The sequence below is a fragment of the Eleginops maclovinus genome, chromosome 18 (genome assembly GCF_036324505.1).
Source record: "Eleginops maclovinus isolate JMC-PN-2008 ecotype Puerto Natales chromosome 18, JC_Emac_rtc_rv5, whole genome shotgun sequence".
NCBI lineage: Eukaryota > Metazoa > Chordata > Actinopteri > Perciformes > Eleginopidae > Eleginops > Eleginops maclovinus.
This window is the reverse complement of record NC_086366.1, coordinates 2,785,977-2,809,384: the sequence shown is the minus strand read 5'-3', so window position 1 is coordinate 2,809,384 and position 23,408 is coordinate 2,785,977. Positions and strand designations below refer to the sequence as shown.

The window sequence follows — 23,408 nt, the reverse complement described above, 5'->3', positions numbered from 1 at the left end:
TAATTCCTGCTTTTTTGAGTTTCAATCTTCATGGTTAATTGCATTTATTCCACATAGATGAAAGTGTGTTCCAATTACACCTTATTCCTGCAGAGGCTCCCAAACACACTGCTCGTCTAATATATGTTTGAAAATTCCCAGACGCTGGATTTAAAACATTGTACGTCTGCTTACCGATGCCAATAACTTTTTCAATCTTGATACACGAGGCGTCGATCTCCTTGGCGAACTCGCGGACGGCTTGGTTCGGGTCCTCGTACGTAAACGGGTCAACGTATATCCTCACTCCTGAGAAAGGAAAGGATTGAAAAATGAAGGTTAATTCATGCCGGTATGTACACTCCATCTGTTCTTTATTTCCATCACGCTGCAGGCTACACCGCCTTCCTCCTCCTCCTCCTCCTCCTCTCCTCCCCCCCTCGATACCTCGCTCCACACTCTGACTTCTCGTGTCACTACGGCTGACTCCAAAGAAGATGGAGCTCATTACCTCTAAATCACAACGCTGATGACTTGATAATGAGGTGTTTGGAGCATGTTAGGATGCGAGTACATTAACTTGAAAATAGTTTTTATGGGCTTCATTTGGGAATGGATGCTCACGTCCACAGATGACAGTGCTAATGTATTTTCAATTATAGAATGTGTAGGTGTGTGTGTGTGTGTGTGGGGGGGGGGGTTAAGTGTGAGTTACCTTGATGCAAGTGCTTCTCCTCATCCGAGTCCTGCTTGGCCTTGCTGTATTTACTCCTTCTGGGGGCAAAAACAGCAGGACGGTCAGTCACAGGGACAGGGGATGCTTCAGAACAAAAAGCAAAGCAACTGAAATTAAAGCAGAAATCAACCATCAGCAGTCTGGAGGTAAATCAGATACGCACAGAAAGTATGATGCAGGTATTCTAAAGCACTTTGTACTTTTTGTGGTTGGTTTATTGTATGTAATGGAAATACAAAATAGGATTTGAGAATGGTAAAAGTCTGCTGGATTTCAGAATCAGAATATCTAGACTCTCCTATTAGATGAAAGATCAACCAATGGAAGATCTTAGACCCAGGACAGATAATTAAAAAGGTCAATCGGGGACAGAAAGGACCCAAAGACTCTGATAGTGTGATGAAAGGCTTCCTCTGAAAGCCTCGTGTGGTTCAATATATGTACGTAGGTGTAGTATATATGCTTGTATGGTATTTCATAAATGAAAAACAATAAAAACAAAGTCTAAAATATGAAACAAATATGTCCACCATGTTAATAAAATAAGTATCCAACCAATTTTAAAGAAATGTAAGTAAACATATAACGTATTGAAGGAGCCTGTAACGTTAACAGATTGTTAATGAATTGTAAAATAACAATGATTGTTAATTGCAATTAAGTGTATATTGCACATGAACAATTGTATTATCGATACCAAAGAGAGGTAGTCGCTGTGAGGGTTGTTATCTTAGGGTTTTATGGAGTTTTGGACTGATTATTCAGCTTTAAAATATTAACATTAATGGCAACAACGCCTCCATGGCATTTGTTCGTTAGCAGATAAATAACAATGCACTCGCAAAATTAAAACTCAAAGCAAGACTCCATACCCACTTATAAATCAATCCAAGTGTGTGAAGTGGGGACACAATCACTAATCAGACATTAATATGCCGTTAAAGGTTAGTTAATTATTGAAATGTGCTCGTTAGGAAGACTTTTTTTAACCTAAAGTGATTTCCAAACGCGGTTCGTGGCTCTTAATGGGCATTTTTATTTTGGATACTTTATTCGTTGCTGACAATAAGTCTGTACTTTCACTTGAGCGACTTTTCTGACCAACAGGGTATTTTTACTGTGTGGTTTTACTGCTTTAAGTCAGGAATATAGTGAAGGTTTCTGAAGGGCACTGAGCGGCGAATCAATCTTACAGAAGCTGCACTCATATCCCTCCCAATCCCAGAGGCAGCAGGCTGACACCTGCACTGATATTGATGTGCGGGGTCAGTGGTGGAAATGACCAGATGTGTGGGGGGGGCATTGTCCTCCCTCTATGGCTGTGTAATGATGGCAAACGACTGCGTGATTACAGACCCTCCCCACAATCACAGGACGGCCGCAGCAGCACAATGACAGTGGCCGTCACATGCATATAAAGAAGGCTGAGACAAAACCACCTGCGGTTCCGAGGGAGAGAGAGAGGCAATCACATGGAAACGAGGACACACACACACACACACACACACACACACAATCAACAGCCCCCTTCACTCCCCATCATTCTCAATACACATGCTTTCCATACAAAGAGGCACACTCACACCATTTACAATCCCCGACACACGTGGCAACAATACTCTTTCTTTACATCAGGATGCACACACACACACACACACACACACACACACACACACACACACACACACACACACACACACTACCTCACAGGATATATTGTACTTGTTTACCACCTTTTTTAAATCTTTATCTCATTTGTGATTTTGTTATTCTTGTTAATTGACAGTCATAATAATTTCCCAAAGTGGGATAAATAAAGTATCTATCTATCTCCACATACGGGGGGGAGGTGGGGGGAGTGTGTTTAACACCCTGAGGTGAGGCGGCCCCATCTGCATGTAATCCCATCTGTGTGACGGTGCTCTGTCGCTGGTTAACACCCTGAGATTGGGTCACTGCGAATCCACCTGATGCCTCTCAGCTTTCCCCCCTCGCTCCGAATTCTATCTCCTACTTTTCATTGCTCGCTTATCTCATTGTCCACCCTCCCACTCCCTCCCTCCCCACCCCCCAGTCTCTTCACGGCGGTCAGAGGGAGAAAATAACTGGCGGTCGGGATTGCAGCCGCTATCTGAGGGAGGGGAGGATGGATGCAGAGGGGGGTCGCTGATTGCATCTCCTCAGCTGTCGGAGCTGTCAATCACGTCTCCAGTGTGGCGAGTCATCACTCATCCCGCTGTCTGTGGCTCTGAGTGTGTGTGTGTGTGTGTGTGTGTGTGTGTGTGTGTGTGTGTGTGTGTGTGTGTGTGTGTGTGTGTGTGTGTGTGTGTGTGTGTGTGTGTGTGTTTGTTCTCCCCAGTTCTGCTATAAGCAAGACATCCGGGAGGGTAAAAAATAGTTCCGACAGAAAGCAGAAGGATGACGGTGTGCTCACCTTCGGCTGATGACGAAGGCGCTGATGAGGATGAGGAGGAGGACCACGCTGCCCACCACGGACACCAGCAGCACGGTGGAGTTGGTACCGTCCCCGATGATGGGAGCTGGAACTGAGGAAAAATGGAGGGAAGATGGGAAGAAAGGAGAAGGAGAGGGAGGGGAGGAAAATATAACGGGAGGACGGTTGGACAAAGACGGAAAACAAAGTCAATATTGTTGCAACACACACTTCCTCCCCCTGTCTCCCAATGATCTTTAGGATGTGTGCTTGACCGTGTCATTATCATGCGCCGTATGCATCAGGGGGCCCTCTGCGTCAATGTCTATCATATAATGTAACCCTAACTCGACCCGTAGTAAAGTTACATAATAAAAGCGTATTTTTGTTGAATTTTCAGCCTATTTTTCATTTTAAAACGACTTCTAGTTGCTTAAAATGTTCCCTTTCATGAGTATATACTTATATTTCGTATGAAATTGTTTCAAGATGTTATGTTTTCTGTGTCTGCTCCACAGATGAAATGGAAATATATGGAAATATCAGTATTTCTAGTATAATTTCAATGATTCAGTTGGCTTTAATTGATATTTAAATCACACGGTTGGTATTTTAGGATTTTGTCAAGTTTTAAAACTCATCTGGCGAGGAGCTTCAAAAATTAATCATTCTTAAAAAACTCCTATAGGTTGCACCCTCCACTGAGACTCGATGCAACTTGAAAAATGGAAAACTGCTTAAGTTGCCAGTCAGGTGCTGCAGCAAAATATCCTTTATCTTTTACGGTCGACAGCTATTTTGATTAATGACTCTGCAATGGAAGAGAAACACTCCTAAAATATGCTATCAGTGCAGGATTTTAGGCTGTGATAGAGCTATGGAGCCTCTGTTTCTATGCAGTGCACACGAAGAGAGGCTACACTCACCGGAGTTGGTCATGAACTCGAACGGTCCGCTGAACTCCCCGTAGCCCGCCGCCGTGCGAGCGCGCACGTGAAACACGTAGGAAGTGAGGGGGGTGAGACCCTTGATGTCGGTGTTTCTGGACGAGGTTTTTATGATTCTGTAGCTTCTCTCATTTTGGTCCTGAGGATGACAGAGGGTAAGATGAAGGAGGGAACAATCAGTCTGCTGAAACGTATTGCTTTATCTGTCTCCTGTTTTGTTTTGAAAAGATGTCCTCCGGTGTCATGCCTGTGTTTACTTCCTGTCTTGTCTCCTGTGTTTCCCACCTTTTTAGATGGTGGTCTAATTAGTTTCACCTGTTCACATTAAACCCTGCGACCACCTGACCCCTAGTACACCTGACTTCCTCCTCTCATCAGTTCAGCCTGTATTTAGTTCCTGTTTGTTTTTGTTAGGGTTAGGAGTAACATTTTGAATGCCGTCACAAACAGACATGACACAAGGAGAAAAACCCTCAAACTAAAACAGGAAACAGATCGTCTAGAATCATCGCACACATGGCTATTGTTGAGACTCTTGCATCAGCAGAAGCTCCATCTCCCGCGAGACCCCTCACCTTCTCGTAGTACTTGACTTCGTACTCCAGGATGACCCCATTGGCTCTGTCCGGAGGCTGCCAGGCCAGGGAGATGGTGTGTCTTGTGATATCCTTCGCCTGGATAGAGGTCACTGGAGAAGGAGCTAAAAAGACAAGACGAAAAAGAAGTTTAGCCCTCTGCTTCATCCCAATCCTCCATGTTGTTTCAGGGTGTTTCGAGTTGCTCTCGGAGGAGTTACAGAGCCACACATTGTATGGTAATACACTCGAGCGCTAATGGATAGCATCAATTACATTGATCCAATTTCCACTCGGCCGATGCTTGCCACTTTTCCTACAACCGTCCGCCTCTGAAATCCCAAAATGAGCCTCAACCTGCTTATTTTTTAGTCTTTTAAGAGAGCAAATCAATTGGTTTTCATTAAACCTCCAGTGAGCGATCCTATCTCCCGCCCTTTCTGCTGCAGCCGATAATGAGGCCGTATTTCAAGCGGCCGTGCTATCTGTGTTCAGACGCCTCTAACACATGAAGGTTAAAGCACAGATAATGGCTCACACTCGTAACCCTCCCTCCATCGCTGCACAAATCAAACCCCCTATCTTCGGGGGAGTGTGACAACACAAAAAATTGGGTCATATACACACTCTCGATGCTCCAAAGAGAAACCCACAGGAGAGACCGTGTAAACAGGGAGACACTCGTGAGCAGATTGAGTTTTGAGAAGAGGATTAATAGCAGAGCAGGTGGAGAGATATAGACCACGGAACAACCTCATTCTCATTTGCTCCACAGAGCCAGAACAAAAACACATCTCCGCTGATGCCCAGGTAGCGTTTCACCGTCTGCTCTTCCACGTCCAAAGGAGAGGAGTGTATCTTTGACCTCTGCTCCTCGGCGATACTGTAACCTTACTCGTTCCACACCATCTGCCTTTTAAAAAATTACAGCGGTGGATGATTAATGAGGGGTTCGCGGTCCACCGATTATGATTGGATTATCTATGACATTATATACATTCTCTTCACTTTGACCGAGGGCTCCAGGGAGCGTAGCCTTGTAGCTAACGCTAACAAAACCCTGCTTTTAGCCGGGGATTGAGTTCAAACAGGCCTGGAATTTAAGCACCAGCGTGATATTGAGTTTCAGCGGGGTGGAAGGGGAGGGGGTTTGTGACTGAGGGGGGTGAGATGGAGATGGAGAGGGGATGGGATTGCAGACATCCCTCGGTAAATAGATTAACCCAAGGTTGTGTAATCCTGTTGGCCTAATGTGTTGCGTCTCCGTTAAACAATTAGATGGCGGCCATTTGTATCCCTTCGATCAATCTTACCCGGCAGCGAGAGCCAATTTTGAAGGCCCTCCTGGGGCCGACTGAGGACGCTCTGCCTCGGAAAGAAAAACCCCCCGAGGGGTCGCAGGCCTCCGTGCCCCAGCGGTAATCCACACATCCATCTTTCCTCCAAAGATGACAGATATGGCAATTTAATCGTGTTCGGCCTCCTCTTGTTGCAATTTTATTTTACCCCTCGACTAATGTGTGGATAAAGATGAGTGATTTTCCTGAGTGGTCCCTTTTTGAAATCCCTCAACGCGGGACTGCAAGGTTAAAACAGCCAGAAATGCATCAAGGCCAAGTTTTATCTTTGTGATATAAAGTAGTCAGAGACATAAAAGGAACCCAAGGTTGAAAGTCTGCAGAGCTGATGCAAGACTAAACCTGATTTCTGATTTAAAAAAAGGTTTAACCTGAGGCTGAGACTTGGGCAGACCGTGCTAGACTAGCTGGCACCTCTGTAGATTAATCTAAATATGTGGGGCAGGTAGGAAAATGTCTAACTGACTCCTAAACCAGAGGGCCAAAAACGCTGTTGGATCTAATGAATATTCAGGGTTTCATTTCAGAATGGTGCGCCCCAAAAGAAACTCTCACGCAGCTTGCAGGACGTGTACACACACACACACACACACACACACACACACACACACACACACACAGGACCTCATTACACCAACAAGAAGATAGAAGTTCACATAAACACACCTGGTCCCATTATCTCACACAGACAGGCAAAAGCTCAATCATGCCACCTATGCAGCAGACATACTAATGAGTACAAAACTGAGACTGAGGTTCAGTCCAGTGAGTGAGAAAGTTTGTCTTTGTGTTGTGAGGAGCAGCTGTGGTTCGTTGTGCGAATATTCGGTCGATAACAGTTTGAGATTAATAGAGACAGGGGCCTGGATGCACATGTGGTTGCCAGATTGGGGCCTGGTTGCCAGATTGGAGTCACTTGAGGAAAAATAGCCGAGGAGGGAATCGGTTTTTTAGGGTGTCGAGAAAAACGTCTCCTACGTACGAGATCCTTCCCCCTGCAGCCTATAAAGCATGCTTCTATGTCCCCAAACACATTTCCACATGTCCGATTTTTGCCAAATAGATGGAAAACTCACACACATGTGCTCTGACAGACGTGCCCACACACACACTCCCTCCAGCACTAATTCACTTTCAGTCACCTAAGCCTGCCAAGTATTTTGTATGGAGACATAAACACCTCTCGCCTCTGACTAGCTATTTCCCTCTCTCTCACATACACACACACACACACACACACACACACACACACACACACACACACACACACACACACACACACACACACACACACACACACACACACACACACACACACACACACACACACACACACACACACACACACACACACACACACACACACACACACACACACACACACACACACACACACACGTTCAGAGTGCTTGATCCCATAAAGGGGGAAAAACATCCATTTACAGCCAGGGGTCAGTTCAAAAGCTGGACATCTCCCCTCTCTCTCCCTCGTCTCCTTTTCCTAATGCAGTCCGGGTGAACGGGTTACACCCTGGCTGATTTATGACGGAGGGATTGTTTGTGGCGAGACGAGGAATCTGACCTCTTTGAACGTACAGAAACTCATGCACGGGCAATCAGCTTGTCTTCATTTGCAAAAAAGCAAATTATATGTACGCATAATCCAATGCCAACATGTGTCTGTAGTATATTTCTATATATTTCTGTAGCTTAGTAGTTGGTAAAGTATTTTATTTATTCAATATTTTCCTTTTATTGTGTATTTTTATTTATATCCATCTCAGTTTTCTTCCATCCATTGTTTCCTCACGCAAAAATACTTAAGCACACCCTCCTCCTAACCTGCCTGACTCCCCTCACTTTCTCTCTAGCTGAAATCTGAAATCTTTAATGGAAAGGCGGTGGCACTTATAAATCCCAATGAAGCTACGATAATAAACGTGTAATCCACGGTGTCTGGATGACGGGCGGCGATACAGAGAGAGAGGGACAGCCGCAGATGACTGGCTGGATTACCAGCGGCTGAAACCAGAGCTTCCAAAGCCCCTACCGAGCGTTAGCAGCAAAGAAATCCAATCAGTCTGGAGCTATTCTCTTTAACGCACACACACACACACATACACACACACACACACACACACACACACACACACACACACACACACACACACACACACAAATTAGTGAAGACACGCACACCCCAGGACACATAGAGGACATTGTTTGAGAGGCAAATGTAGATCATCTCCATCCAGGAGAAACACTCTGCGCGACACATTTTCTCACTTTTAAACCAAGCAGTCAAAACACACACACACACACACACACACACACGCCATAATAGAGCTTCCAGCTGCAGGCTTCATATAACTAATCCCGGGGAACAGTTGTGAAACATGCACCAGTGACGAGCCAAAGGCAACATCATCTATATCTTACAAGTTGAAGTCAGCAGATTAGCCTCAAGCAACCTCAGGGGGACATCCGTGTGTGTGTGTGTGTGTGTGTGTGTGTGTGTGTGTGTGTGTGTGTGTGTGTGTGTGATACTATGATTATCGGGCCTCGACTCAGGGGCGTGCTCCATTTCAGCCCCCCACACATGCCTGTCTGGCATCTCTCCCACAGGCAGCGCATCCATTCATCTCTATCTCCCTGAACCCAGCTGATAAATCAAGCCACTGTGTCCTCACGACTGCCAGGGCCAAGTCCTATTCAAGATATTCTCTTTTCCCAGGGATGGAAATTAGTGATAAAAAAAACACACAAAAAGGCACTTAGCTTTGCCACCCAAGAGCAGAGCAGTAAAGAAGACCGGGGGTAATGATCGGCTATAAGTGGAGGAGGTGAAGGGAGGGATGAAGAGAAAGGGCCAGGGTCGTAAAATCCATTTGCACAACAACCGGTTACAAAATGGCTAAATGACAAAACAACGGGTGGTTTTGGACGCACCCCCAGGCAAGAGGGCTCTTCTCCAGGCCCTAAAGGAGAGGCTGTATTCATGTGTGTATTCTACTAGAATAATTACACACACACACAATCCAGCAGCAGTTGTAATGAAGCCTCCACAGATCAATACAACTCATCTAATTCATTAGCATGGGAGCTAAATATAGCACGTCTCCAGCCTTCTCGTGCCTAATTATGCAAAACTCCAAGTGAAATATTCTGCAGAGGATCCATCATCCTCCTCCCGGTAATCATCAAGCCTTAACCCCAAACTATTTACATCTTTAATGAACATGTTTTCGCAACCCCAAAAAAACTTCTTCAAGCGCTCAGTGCAACGGCCCCGTGCTCTGAAGTAGAAGTACACACACAAAACTACAAAGCTGCTCAGTTTCAATTGCATGCTCACATACAAGTACCTTAAGGTTTATTGACTCGGTTGCATATCTTGTAAAACCTGTTGCACTAACGTAGAACTGAACATATGTTGACCTAACAAACGACTTTTTCATCCACTTAACGCCTGCTTTCTGTTTTAAGGGGTAGTCATGGTTATTTACTCAAATGTTCTGTGTCCCATTGGTATCAATCATGATTAATAGGGTTAAAAGATATATATTGCTTTGTCAATACCGAGCAAATCAATGTTGCATACTTCCAGACGGATCGACGCAACATGCATTAAATGAATCAGTGCTACATTAGTGACTTATTGGAAGCATTTAACCTTTTCTGATGAGACACTTTGATAAGCTTTTCCACTCTTTGGCTGCACAACTCATTGGAATTTTATCAAATTGTGCAAAATGTACAAGTGTAATATTCAAATACCAGGAAGAACAATATTTGTTAAATGTGTAAACATTCTTGTGGAGCTGCAGAGATACCTTGGCTTACAAATTGTATTCTACAGGCCCTAAAAAAGTTATCCTGATTGTTTTAATGATGATGATGCAAAAATGATTCATCTCTCCTATATCGCAATATTAATTAAAATAATTGCAATGAGTTCCGTTTTCCAAATCGTGAAGCCCTGCAGGAAATATTCTCTAACTGAATCTGCTCTAACCCTAACCCTTAGCTTTTTCCAGTCTTTTACGAGTTCCTTCCCACTAACTCAACCTGCATCACCCACTCAATCAGACTCATCATTGCTGGTCTTACCGGCCTGGTTGGTGGTGACGGTCACCGACACGGCCTGCTCCGGACCGGGACTCTGAGGCGAGACTCCGTTGACCGCCCACACCTCGAAGGTGTAGTTGGTGTGGGCCTGCAGCTCGTTGATGGACACCTTGGTTCCCTTCAGGCTCAGCTGCTGGGGGCTGAAGTGGATGCCGTTACCGCAGGGCTGACAGCGCCGGCCGTCGGGCCCGCAGCGCTTGCACACCACGTTGTACGTCAAGTCCTGGCGTCCCCCCGTGGTGCGAGGCGGGCTCCACTCCAGGTTCACAGAGGTCTCGTTCACATTGGAGATGAGGTGGGCGGGCGCCGACGGGGGGCCTGTGGAGTGGAGAAGAGAGGAGATGTTGTTACCAGTAGTGGTTAGAGGCCAAAGCCGGTACTCAGTTACACTTTATTATGGCAGCAGAGACAGACATTACGTATGGCTGTCCTCCACTTCATACATTCCTAGTAGCGTCTTTAAAAGTCCCTCCTCCAGGCATGTAAGCCCCTCTCTGCTGTGGTCCATATAAAGGATTTCTGATCCTGAAAGTCTCCGATGGGTAACTGATTCATATATACAGAAACATTTAAATGTATAATTGACTGGGTTTCCCCCTTTATTGAGAGCTGAGGCTTCTTGAATTCCCTTTTAATGTCCTGTCCATTACTGTGAGGGAGGATCCAATTTCACCTCAGTTAATTCAGCACGTTAACTGAAATCCAATAGGCCGGCAGCTTTCTCTTCCCCTTCCTATGTCGGATCAGCTGGAGGTGGCAGGGCGCCCGAGCCCGCGGCTAACAGCGGGGCGTTATGGCACCCACTCAATAACTTTACACAAAGTTTGCTTTGGACCCTGTTATTAAAGAGCTGCTTTGTAGTTTTATGTGAGAGCAGCTCCACAGATATGACACAAACTCATCAGTATCAATTCACATGTCAGCTCGATTGTAATGAATGTGTTTTTTGCTTTCAAACATAAGCGACGGTAATTGACTTAACCGTCTCTTTCTATCCCTCTGTTTTCCCTCTTCTCGCTCTCTCTCTCTCGCACGCTGACTAATGAAGCGCACGCGAGCGGGCTGCAGGGATCGATGCAGGGTGAAATATGAAAGCTAGTCAGTCTACAGACGAATCATTTCACAACGGAAATTAATTATCAGTGTTATTTTTGGAGGAGCGGAGTGGCAATGAGTGATTTCACAAAGAGACACCGAGGACAGTGTGTGGGAGTGTGGTCGCCCCGAGGAGGAATAAGTATGCTTTTGTTGCTGCATTTAATGGAGACGTGGAAGTACGATTTTACCCTTGATGCATGCAAAAAAAAATGTTTATCGACTGGACTCGCATATGCTAGTGCGGCTGCATGTGAAGGGGAGGCCTTGAAAGGAGATTGAGAAGGACAGAAGGAGAAGACAAACACCGTCTGTTCATCCAGGAAAAAAAGAAAGCCACTGATTAGTATGGAGGGAGCAGGTCTGGATAAATGGATGGAGGAAGGGAGGGGGACAGAAATGGATGGTGGGTCTGTTTAACTGGAAATAACCTCGATGGTCACTAACAGCCAAAGAGACAACGGGAGAGATGAGACGATGCAGAATGTGCTGTGTTAATATGAGCATCACTTAACTCCCAACCTATTAATACATTCTCATTAAAAATGATGATAAAGCTCCGGCTCTTCTGCACAACCACTTTTCCTCACTCGCTCTTTCACCTCTTTGCCTCTGAGACAATGGGAACATGTTACAGATGAGCTTTCTAAATTAAGGTACCCACACCCGACCGTCATTATAATCGTGCCTTTGTCAGTGTGCTATAGGTTCAGCTAACCTCCTCTCCCTCTCAACACTCAGTCAGGCCCTGTCTGAGACACACAGTAGAGCTATTGCTCAGCTGTTATCTGGACTAACGGCGTCATAAACTTAATAGGACAAAGGTAATATCCATTCCAGTCTGAGAGTGCCGTGCTCTGGTTCTTCTCCGCTTGTCCTCACAGGCATAAAAACAAAGGATGTAAAATGTGCTTCCAGTTGAAGAGAGTCTCACTGTCTCCCTCCTGGACAGGACAAATGTTTGGGGAAATTAGCTGAAGATGCTTTTCATTCTGAGAATCAGAGCAGATTGATACTATTCAGCTGGGATTAACAGGCAATCGTTAGCTTAGCATAGCCTAAAGACTGAAATCAAAGAAAATCATACTCTAGATATAATAGTTTTAGAAGAGTTTATTTTTGGTTGGTTTCTGGTTAGCTTAGCTTAGCTTAGCATAGCCTCAAAAGTAAAAGCATGCAGAGAAAAACATTCTTTACAAACACACACTAGTTTGAAATGACTAAGTAAGAAGGGTGTTTTTTTTGTTATGTCCTTTGTACACAGCCAGGTTAACTAGTTTCCCTTCTTCTAGTCATCTTGCTCAGTTAAACCTCCCCTGGTTAGCTTAGCTTAGCCTCAAAACTGAAAGCCAATAAAAACATACTATAGATACATACTAGTTTTAGAAGTCTTAGTAATAAGCTTTTTTTAAATGATGTCCTTTGTACACAGTCAGGCTAACTAGTTTCCCTTCTTTAGCCATCGTGCTATGCTAAGCTAACCCTCCTCTGGTTAGCTTAGCATAGCCTATATACTGATAATGACATACTTAAGGTACATAGAATGTAGCTGTCGCTGAAAAGGTGTGCCAATTTATTTGTTGCATTAATATTTTTGTATATTATTGTCATGCAATATTTTTGGTTTAAGGTAGTTTTATGTTCTTATTCTTTCTCTATTTCATATATAATTAGGTTAAGGTTAAATGTGAATTAATAATTTGATGCGTAATAATGACGTAATGACGTGCACAGGAAGTCTTGTGATACACGTAGTAAGTAGTTGGGAAGACGTGCTTTCAGTCTTTTGGACCTGCGCTGCTCAAGGAGCAACATGTGTGCAACAGTGTGTCCGTAAAGCCTTAGCAGCTCCTGATTTTCCGGTCAGAAGGCGCACACGGTATGAAAACTGTTTTTTCTGTACATTTTATATTTAAATAGTCTGTAAGATTTAATATTTAAGTTTCATGAAGGCCACATGGATATTCACGGACTGTAAAAGATATTGGCCTAAGATATTCATTTGTTTGGAAGATGACGATGTTAAGACTGTTATATTTATTTCATTTCAGTTTTTCACGGTGTTTGGTGTTGGTGTTTGGTGTACTTTGTGTCTGAAGACATTAAATCATTGGAAAAAATAAACATCACTCTCATTAAGCATCAGTCGATGCGTGGTTTAATTCTGACCAGAAGAAGAGCGTCAGGGGCAGCTACAGTGAAAAACGTATTCACCGAGGGGAGTGAAAAACGTATTCTCCGAGGGGAGTGAGAAACATATCCTTCGAGGGAAGTGAAACTGTCTGCATAAAGTGAAGAATAGCCTACGTCGAGGAGAGGTGTCTCGACCGAGTGAAACGCAGCATACACCCGACAAGAGCGTGCTCCTGCAGAAACTTCGAGGTGCAGCGTTCGATGGATGGAGGAAGATTTTGCATGGTGACTGCGAGACCGTCGATGGAAGGAGGACAGCGTAAACACCCGCGAGAGGGAACAACAGCCGTCGGAACAACAGCCGAGGTGCATCAGCTTTCCTGTGAAACTCCGAGGGCCTGCGTCTCCAGAGCGTTGGCTTGACGTGGTAGGCCAGCGCGTGGACCTGCCTACTCACTCTGGCATCTGTTCAGCGAGGCTGCGCGAGCTGCAAACCAGCGCGGGAAAAGGGCACAGCGCAAGAAGACGGTGCACAGGGACAATTCAGCTGACGAGTAAGCCTACCTTTGCAACGGATAACAGGTCAGATTGTATATTTCCCAACTTGATTTAGTTCATTGAACTGGACAGATTGAACTGAATATTTCGTGCTCCTTTGTTGGGGAAAGAAAGAAAAAAAAAGAGAGAAAAGAAAAATGTTGCATTTTGACAGTTTGTAAATTGAACAGTATGTAACTTGTTTTCTATTTGTGAATGTGTAATTTCATGACGGGTCCATAGTTATGGTTCAGTAGTTTACATTACATTTAAAGATTTAATATTACACTAAGTTGCATGCTAAGTGTTGAACAAAATGGCAGAGGGCAAAACAGATACAAGTGTACTAGAAGGAGTAATTGAAGCTCTGGTAAAAGAGAAGACAGACTTAGAGGCAAAATTAAACACTGAACTTGAAGAATCAGAAAGACAGGGCATTGAAGAGCGCATAGCTGAAATTAATGCAGATCTTCAAATTCATAACATAGGGCTCGAACCAACACTTCAGTCTGAACAACAATTGAGGCGATCTGAAAGAGAGAAGCATCCAACTGAAAAATGGGTTCAATACTTAAAAGAGGAGAGTTCCAAAAGGGAAAAGAAGTTCATGTATGCTTATGTTAACTTTAAGGCTGAGGTTCAGTTTATCAGGACCAAATTAAAGCAAGAGTGCACTAAAAAGGAACTAGGCGACATGATTCAATCCTTAGGTGTATATGAACCAATATTAAAGCAAGAATATGATAGCTTGCGCACCATGACCACACCATCTCCGGACATTAGGAGAAAAATGGATAGCTGCTCTTCTGTGACAACAGAAATAGTCAAACTTCTCAATACACGCTATGCAGAAGCAGATAAAGAGTTTGACCCCGACACAGTGAAAGAATCACTCTTGAAATTGCTCGAAAGAGATGACGCCAAGTCAATATACGGCTCAACAGTGTCGAGAGCTGCAAGGGGCAGTCTGCCTGGTAGTCAGGTGTCCCAAAAGAAGGTAGAGGTGGCAGCGCGATTGGCTTCAAAGCGTGCTGAAATTACAAGGGAAAAAGAAATATCCGAACAAAGGAAAGAGGTGATAGCCCAACAAGAGAGGTTAAAAATGATGGAAGATAAGAGGGATATTGAGGCCATGGAGGCTGAATACACTGTATATGCTGAAGAGGAATTCAAGTTAAATGCTGAAATAGGAGAAAGAGAAATAATCACATTGCCTCCACGTCAGCTTCCCACGCAGCATAACAGCACTCCACCCATTCAGGTGCCCCAAAATCTCTCAGGCTTGCCTAGCTCTGAAAGCAAAGTAGCCCCAACTTCACATGAAACCTTGCTGGTTGAAGCCTTAAAACAGTCCCTGGTAATGACTAGACTACCAGCACCAGAACCATTCATGTTTACAGGAGACCCACTCAAATTTACAGAGTGGCGCACTAGTTTCAAGGCGTTAATTGAAACAAGTTGCACAAACTCAGCGCACAGGCTCTTCTACTTGAAAAAATACATTAGTGGAGAAGCACTTTGTGTATTAGAAGGCACATTCTATCGGAGTGACGAAGAAGCTTACACCCAGGCATGGGAAGCCCTGAATAAACGTTATGGCCATCCCTTCGTTATTCAAAGAGCATTCCGGGGGAAGTTGAGCAGCTGGCCTAAAATTGGACCCAAGGAGTCTCTGAAGTTGAGAGAACTTAGTGATTTCCTCATCTCTTGCAAGAATGCAATGCCACATGTTGCTGGTCTAACGGTGCTAGATGATTGTGAAGAAAACCAGAAATTGCTGCAGAAGCTGCCTGACTGGTTAACTACCCGCTGGAATCGGCTTGTGAGTAAAGCATTGGATGAAGGAAAACCATATCCTAACTTCGAGGAGTTTTCAAGCTTTGTGGCAAAAGAAGCATGTATTGCGTGCAACCCAGTCTCATCCCTTCATGCACTGAAACAAATGGATGAGAAAACTGATAAAGAGCAGAAGCGTCCTAAGGCCAACACCTTGGTGATGACAGCAAGGATGCCAAGGGAAACCTCCTCTCAGAAGGGTTCAAGCTCCACAGAGGGTTCTACAGCCAGTCTGCCTGTAACTCAACCAAAAAGGCCCTTAGAATGTGTCTGCTGCAAAGAAAATCATTTTATCTACAGGTGTGAAAAATTTGCAGCCATGCCTCTTGAAGACAGGAGGATGATGGTCTGGTGCGCAAGGTTAAAATCCAGATAGCACAAAGTAAATTAGGAAAGCGAGGTGAACGCTCAACTCAACCAACCTTTCTAGAAAGACCAGTTCAAAAACTAGTAGTACTAGTTGAACATTATTAGACAAGTATCAAAAAGCACTTTAAGCATGCTGATCTTTAGTGTTTAAGATCTTACACAAGAATAAGTGGGAAAGTGGTTTTCTTATCTTAGGGAAAATTCCGAGATTTAATTCCAAGTTTCAAAAATGAGTAACATAAATCTCTGGATTTTGGTGGCAGTGTAGCTGTCGCTGAAAAGGTGTGCCAATTTATTTGTTGCATTAATATTTTTGTATATTATTGTCATGCAATATTTTTGGTTTAAGGTAGTTTTATGTTCTTATTCTTTCTCTATTTCATATATAATTAGGTTAAGGTTAAATGTGAATTAATAATTTGATGCGTAATAATGACGTAATGACGTGCACAGGAAGTCTTGTGATACACGTAGTAAGTAGTTGGGAAGACGTGCTTTCAGTCTTTTGGACCTGCGCTGCTCAAGGAGCAACATGTGTGCAACAGTGTGTCCGTAAAGCCTTAGCAGCTCCTGATTTTCCGGTCAGAAGGCGCACACGGTATGAAAACTGTTTTTTCTGTACATTTTATATTTAAATAGTCTGTAAGATTTAATATTTAAGTTTCATGAAGGCCACATGGATATTCACGGACTGTAAAAGATATTGGCCTAAGATATTCATTTGTTTGGAAGATGACGATGTTAAGACTGTTATATTTATTTCATTTCAGTTTTTCACGGTGTTTGGTGTTGGTGTTTGGTGTACTTTGTGTCTGAAGACATTAAATCATTGGAAAAAATAAACATCACTCTCATTAAGCATCAGTCGATGCGTGGTTTAATTCTGACCAGAAGAAGAGCGTCAGGGGCAGCTACATAGAACTTTAAGAATTGAAAGTCCATTTGTTATTTCCTTTGTACACGGCCAGGCTAACTAGTTTCCCTTCTTCTAGCCATCCTGCTAAGCTAAGCTAACCTTCCCCTGGTCCGAGTTTCATAGTAGGCCTAATGTACGACACTAAAAGTACTATTGATCTTCTTATCTTACTCTCGGGACGAAAGCAAATAAGTGTATCTAGAGATAAAAAAGTGCTTTGACGTGATAGCAATGTCCATAGGTATTTGTATCAGCGTGCTATCACCTTATTATGAATATTTAGTTTGGTCGTTGCTATGACAAGGAGTTTCAACAGCGCTTTGTAGCTTTACGACAGCCGTATAAAGTCTTAAACACATTCCACTCAGAATTCCCCCTGCATTCCACACACACACACACACACACACACACAGACACAGACACAGACACAGACACAGACACAGACACACACACACACACACACACACACACACACACACACACACACACACACACACACACACACACACACACACACACACACACACACACACACACACACACACACACACTACCTTTGGCTCTACCTGTCGCTCTCCTAGAATGCACCAGTGGGAGCATGGGAGTGTGGGAGAGCCGTCAGCTGTGACTGACACACGGTAATTAATCCTGGGAGAGAGCGGCAGGTGGGGGGTGGGGGGGGTAACGTTCACACAACCTCTGTACAACGTCATCTCAACATGGCCTTAAAATTTGCACTCCTTACGGGGGAATCCAGAGGGAAACGTAGAAAGTTTTTCCTAAAGAAAGTTGGTGATTTATTTTATCCCTCCTCTCCTCTTCTGTTCATTTAGGCCCTTTGCAATTTGCTCCGAGCCTTTCTTTCCTGTCGCCCCCTTCTTTACTCTCTCCCCATCCATCCTCTCCCCCTTTGTCCTCCTCCTTCCATCCCTCTCTCCTTCTGTCTCTTTCCATCAGTGATTGTTAGGCGAGTGTTGTGCAGGAACATCGACCGGCTGAAATTCATTCAATGCCCCCCTCGAGTCCTCCGCCGTCCTGTGCTCACTCCTCACCACCATCCATCCCTCCCTCCCCTCTTCCTCCACCAAAAAAGCGTCACTAAGGGTGGGCAAAATCTGAGAAACACATCAAGGGCCGACAGAAACCCCCCCCCACCTCATTTTAACCTGCTCCCACGAGGGTCTGCTCCTGGCCCTCATTACCGTGCCTGTGTATTTATTTTTACCCGTATTAGAATGCTTCTTTTTTGCCCTGAACTTATTTTAATATTGCATATTTAAGTGACTGCTTGAACTGCATATGCTGTTATATTTTCTACCTGTTGCCTATGGATTTCAGGAGATGCAAAATGATATATCTTTTCTATTTATTTATGCTCTAAAAGTGGCTTCAAAAAAGTTTAATAGACAACAAAAGTAAGTGAAAAAAGGGCAGTGGTAGCAAGCCAGGGAATACTTAAGAAACTTAAAATAAACCTTGAAAAAGTTGCGAGAAACGATTGAAATCTGTTTCTTAAAATGTACTAAAACACATTTATCCCTCCAGGTTTCTCAGGCATATTGATCCAAATTGTGGGAGGCGAGTGTGTGTGTTTTTGAAATCTGAAAAGCGAGTTTTTAATTTACATTAAGCACACATTTATCCACCAATGAAAAGAACAATTGCTGCAGACGAGCAAAGGTGCAAAACAGCTGCTGACAGACTACAGCGGGAGGAACAGGCTTCCACACAATGACAGAATTACACAACATCCAGTTTTAATCATCATCCTGCATCGCTACATTCTGAGCTAAGAGAGGGGAAAAGCGTTTTCAATTACCCACACACACACACACACACACACACACACGTACACACACACCCAATTACCAGAGATGCTGGCTTTTCCCAGCCTGACCTTCAGCGAGCAAACTGGGAAATTACTTTAAGAGCGTTTTTTTTTCTTTCCTTCATCTGCTCTGTTCGTGACTCTGAGTGGGTTTTGAGAGACGGAAAGAGAGAGAGTGAAAACAAGACGTGGACGAGGAGGGATGTGTGAGTGACAGCTGTAATTACACAGCTCTAACATGTGGGTGAGAAGTAAAAGAAAAATGAAAAGCGCGAGGAAGGGAAACACCAGACGGGGTGAGAGTTTAAAGGTCGAATGTTGCACGGCGGAGCAAAGGTCGGCGTGGCAGTCAGCTTTTTGTTCGGTTCCTAACCGTGGAGTTTAAAACGGAGTCGAGACGGCATCGCAACGCCGTGTAAAATAAGCCCGGTAATGAGCTTTGACAGCTGTTGCTCGCAGCAGCAGCAGCCGAGCTCAAATGCCACACGGACTAACGGGACAATAGGGAAGAGCTGCGGGATCATGCAGTAAAATAACGGGCAGTAACTCAATATATTAGTGATGTGGAGAAGCAGTAATGGAGTAGGGCACGTGAAATAAGGCGTGTGCTTTTATTAACTTGAGAAAATGTTGATTTAAGCTTAAAAAGTTTGATGGTTTTTTTATATGTTCTGCTCCTTTTCAGAAAAACTTCTAGTAAAATGTTTTTTGTAATCTGAACATTAAATTTAATAAAACAACATCTTGTTAAAATGTGGGTTTTTATTTGAAATGCTTTTGAATATGTTTGGACATAAATAACAATGTTTTTTTTAACTAATCCGAGACTTAAAAAACGTGGGTAGTAATGACATTTATGAGCCCTGTTTAGTGGTAACTTTGACCAAACAACAGTCATTGGATGAAAGAAATAAGCAGTAACTCAATATATTAGCGATGTGGAGAAGCAGTTATGGAGTATGCCGTGTGAAATAAGCCGTGTACTTTTATAAGCTTAAAAGGTTTGGTGTTTGCATAGTTTGTGTGACCTCTCTGTTTTATGATCTACGTGCTGCTCCTTTAAAAAAGTGTCACATGTCAGGGAGGAACTTCTAGTTAAAAAAAAAAAGCTATAAATTAAAAACAAAAATAAGCAAAAACAATCAAAAATTCAGTTTGAATTAGATTTTAAATACAAATGCTTTGGACATAAATATTAATGATTTTTTTAAACTAATCTGTGACTTCAAAAGGACCAAAAACAACAGTTAATGCATGAAAGAAATAAGCAAATTATGTAATTGTAATATTTGGCATCCTTACTAGAAAATGAATTGCAAATTAAAAAAAGAGCCAAATGTATTCCCCTACTAATCCTTGCAGCTCTACAAGACCAGTGAGTTCAACAGAGTCATAAAAGCTTTGATGGTCCAAGTAAACACTCTCAGTGTTTAGAGACTCTTGGAAAAGCTTTGCAGAAATAGCAATCAGCACCAGATATGTGCAGCCAGAATGCATTAATCAAAGAGGTCCGGATTACCATCTAGCTCCAGTATAACTCCCGTTTTTAATCATGAAAATATTCCACATTGTAGAAGATGTTGCCGCGCAGCAGGGGGAACATTAGAGGCAGTTCAGTTTCTGCTGGTGTTGTGCGGGAGGAGTTCGGCTGCTCGTCGGATTCAATAAACAGTTCTGCTGAGTGATGAATCCGCAGGAACTTGACAGATCATTCGGGCCAAAACGCGCCGCCAACTATGAGCTAAGCGACTTAGCAGATGTTTGGTTGTTAAAACTGACTTATGACACATACTCACTCATATGCAAAAGGCTGTCATACGTGAGAATAGTGTTCTTTATCCTGGGAAATAAGTAGTGGAGGGCTTTTTGTGTTTTATGTTTCTAACAGCATGAACTTCCCGGTATTTGTGACTCAGGGACGGAAAAAGGAGAGAGCACTGTTCATAATATTTGTCGAGGGAGGATTTGAAGAATTCCCCGGTGCCTGACTCACACGGTTGAATCAAAGGGAGAAATAAAGGCTCTTCTTTGTGCATACCTGAATTGAGTCACCTTCCTTTCTCCTTGACACTTTACCCTCTCTCTTAATCACAACATCCCTGCATCCAATTTCAGCTTTCCACCCAACTCGTTCCTCTACCTTTTTTTGTCATCGAATCACCGCTAACATCTTATCTCTATTTGTCTTTCTCTCGTTTGTTTTGCAGCCTCTCTGTGGAACACTGGCTATGGGATGCAGCGGTTTACACCCTCATTAGTTATCCGTCACCGTGACTGATCACTAAGTACCACCTGGAATCAAAAGACTCCTATTAATCCTGCTTTGTGTGCGTGCAGAAAGGCTGTCTCTCCGTGTGCGTGGGGGTAATTCAGGTTGCAAAAGGAACAGATAGAGAGAGAGGAATAAAAACCACGGCTGGGTTTAGGCAAAATCCATAACTCTGTGTGTGTTCTTTTGCATAACAGTATTGTGTTACTAATACAGTACACAGCAGCAGGCATGGAAACTTGCATACTTGAATATAACTTTGTAGTCCTATGCATTGCCTACAGTGGATGCTAGATGTTGGTGTACTTACGGGTGCAGGGCATGGACGCCGGGTCGGTTTCAGAGCGGAAGTATCCCTTGTCGCAGACGCAGGAAGTGGATCCCTCTCTGGTGGAGTAGCTGTGGAGCGGACACTTGGAACAGGAGCCGTCGGTGGCCAGGGCGCGGAAGTAACCGATCTTGCAGGCTGAAACATGACAAGGGCACGGAGGAGGGTCAGTGTGGTGTAAGACGGGAGGTCAAGATGAAACACAAACAGGCCTACTTTAAGTACAGGTTTTATTTTAGAGAGGATTGATTAAGAAATGGCAAAGATGCAAGAGGAAAAGTTACACGGTCATCAGGATGCATTTTCAAGAAACCATTGGAAGTCAATTTGTGCATCATATGAATTACACATGAAGTGGCTGTCTAATGCTAGGATATAAGGCAATGTTGCCATAGCATTGCACACTCAAATAATAGTTTAAGCACTGGAAGACGAGAAGAGAAGTCTGTGATCTTGCCCAATTTCACCCAATTAGCAACCAGAAAACCAATTGCTGCCCAGAGGCCTCTAAATGTTTCCCCGATCCTCCCTTCCTTTGTCTTTATTTTTTCCATCTTCAGCGCTTTCTCCCCTTTCTCACGAAGCTGCAATCTATTATCCAAAAGTACACGGCTCCATTTCCTCAGACAAAAAAAGGGAGAAGATCAAATATCTAAGTCTCGTCTTTCTATACAAATGTAAGCTATGCACAGTTGGCAAAGACTCGAAGTAGCGATTAAACACGAGCCATTGGCATTTCAGACCATTTAACAAACAAAATGCCACCAGGCTCGGCACACCGGGGAGCTCTGTCACTCTCACACATGCACCTAAACACACACTTAAGTCTGAAACGGTCACCTAAGTGACACTTTTCCTACTATCGGCGACAGTGCTCGGCTTTCCTCTGAGTGACGGTTTGATTGCAGGGCTCGTGTTTCAAGGAGTTTCTCCCCCCCCGTCTATCGGTTTCTATAATGGCCAGGGAGACCTAGTGGGGGTTACGTTTCACCCCTCTGAGCAACGAACCAGAAGAGGAGGACAAAAGAACAATTCTCAGAGAGGTGCGGCGCAGACAGTTGCAACACTGATTGGACCAAATAACCTGTCAGTCAACGAGGCTCTGCCAACGGTACTGGGGGCTGGAGGGTCTCTGTGGTTCGGGTTCTAGTAGAGTGGGTGTGCAAAATGTGTGTGTTGTTATACAGTAAAGACCCTTTGGAGACAGATGGGTAAATCCATACCCAATATAAATCAGATAATTACACACTTAAAAGTCTGCAGGGGTAAAGCGACACTCAATGCATGCACACACACACACACACACACACACACACACACACACACACACACACACACACACACACACACACACACACACACACACACACACACACACACACACAGGATTGATGTCACACACACACCAGATGTATTGGAAAGGCATGGGTTCGAATGCCACAGTCATAATACTTCAGGGGATCCTTGCGTACAAAAGAACAGTCACATAAACAAATGTGTTCACCACACTGGAAATCAAATCAATGCCTCTCCACCGCAGTGAAGAGGAAGTCCGTACTTCAACAAAAACACACATTCCACTAACCACCCGACACATTCAGACCGAGAAAAAAAAACCTAAGCACAAGGAAATCCCTCTCTTGGAGGCGCATTAGAGTCAGGCTCTTCGCCCCGCAGACGCTCCTCTCCAAGCAGCTGGATTAGGTGGTAGCATGGCGTTAACCGAGCCGGACTAGCTGCTACCTGCTGAGCCATTCTTTGCCCTGTTCCCACTCTGTCAATCAGGGCTAAATCCATGTCGCTTCACTCGCTAACGGTAAGCTAAGGGGTCTCTTTGATTGTAGCCTGCAGGGGTGCGTGAAGCCTCCGTTTCTAAGGGCTAGAGATTAGTCTGGAGGTGCTTTGTGTTATCTCTCTATCTTAAAAGCAATCTTTCAACG

General features: G+C 43.9%; 1 protein-coding gene and 1 long non-coding RNA gene across 6 annotated transcripts in view; one reads left to right on the top strand and one right to left on the bottom strand.

Annotated features, from left to right (window-relative positions):
* Window positions 1-23,408, bottom strand: part of epha4l (eph receptor A4, like) — a 59,528-nt gene that overhangs the window by 17,444 nt on the left and 18,676 nt on the right. For 2 of the 5 annotated variants that reach the window (XM_063906851.1, XM_063906855.1), the window contains exons 4-10: window positions 21,451-21,606; window positions 10,140-10,475; window positions 4,672-4,796; window positions 4,076-4,235; window positions 3,150-3,261; window positions 695-753; window positions 175-288 (exon numbers count right to left, since the gene is read on the bottom strand). In XM_063906851.1, coding sequence (XP_063762921.1) covers window positions 175-288; window positions 695-753; window positions 3,150-3,261; window positions 4,076-4,235; window positions 4,672-4,796; window positions 10,140-10,475; window positions 21,451-21,606 — 1,062 coding nt within the window. The remainder of the gene's footprint in view (window positions 1-174; window positions 289-694; window positions 754-3,149; window positions 3,262-4,075; window positions 4,236-4,671; window positions 4,797-10,139; window positions 10,476-21,450; window positions 21,607-23,408) is intronic. The other 3 variants (XM_063906852.1, XM_063906853.1, XM_063906854.1) reach the window with 3 other exon arrangements.
* On the top strand, window positions 12,807-13,392 carry LOC134880125 (uncharacterized). Its single transcript, XR_010167905.1, has 2 exons — window positions 12,807-13,131; window positions 13,304-13,392. It is a non-coding gene; the product is annotated as an uncharacterized LOC134880125 (long non-coding RNA).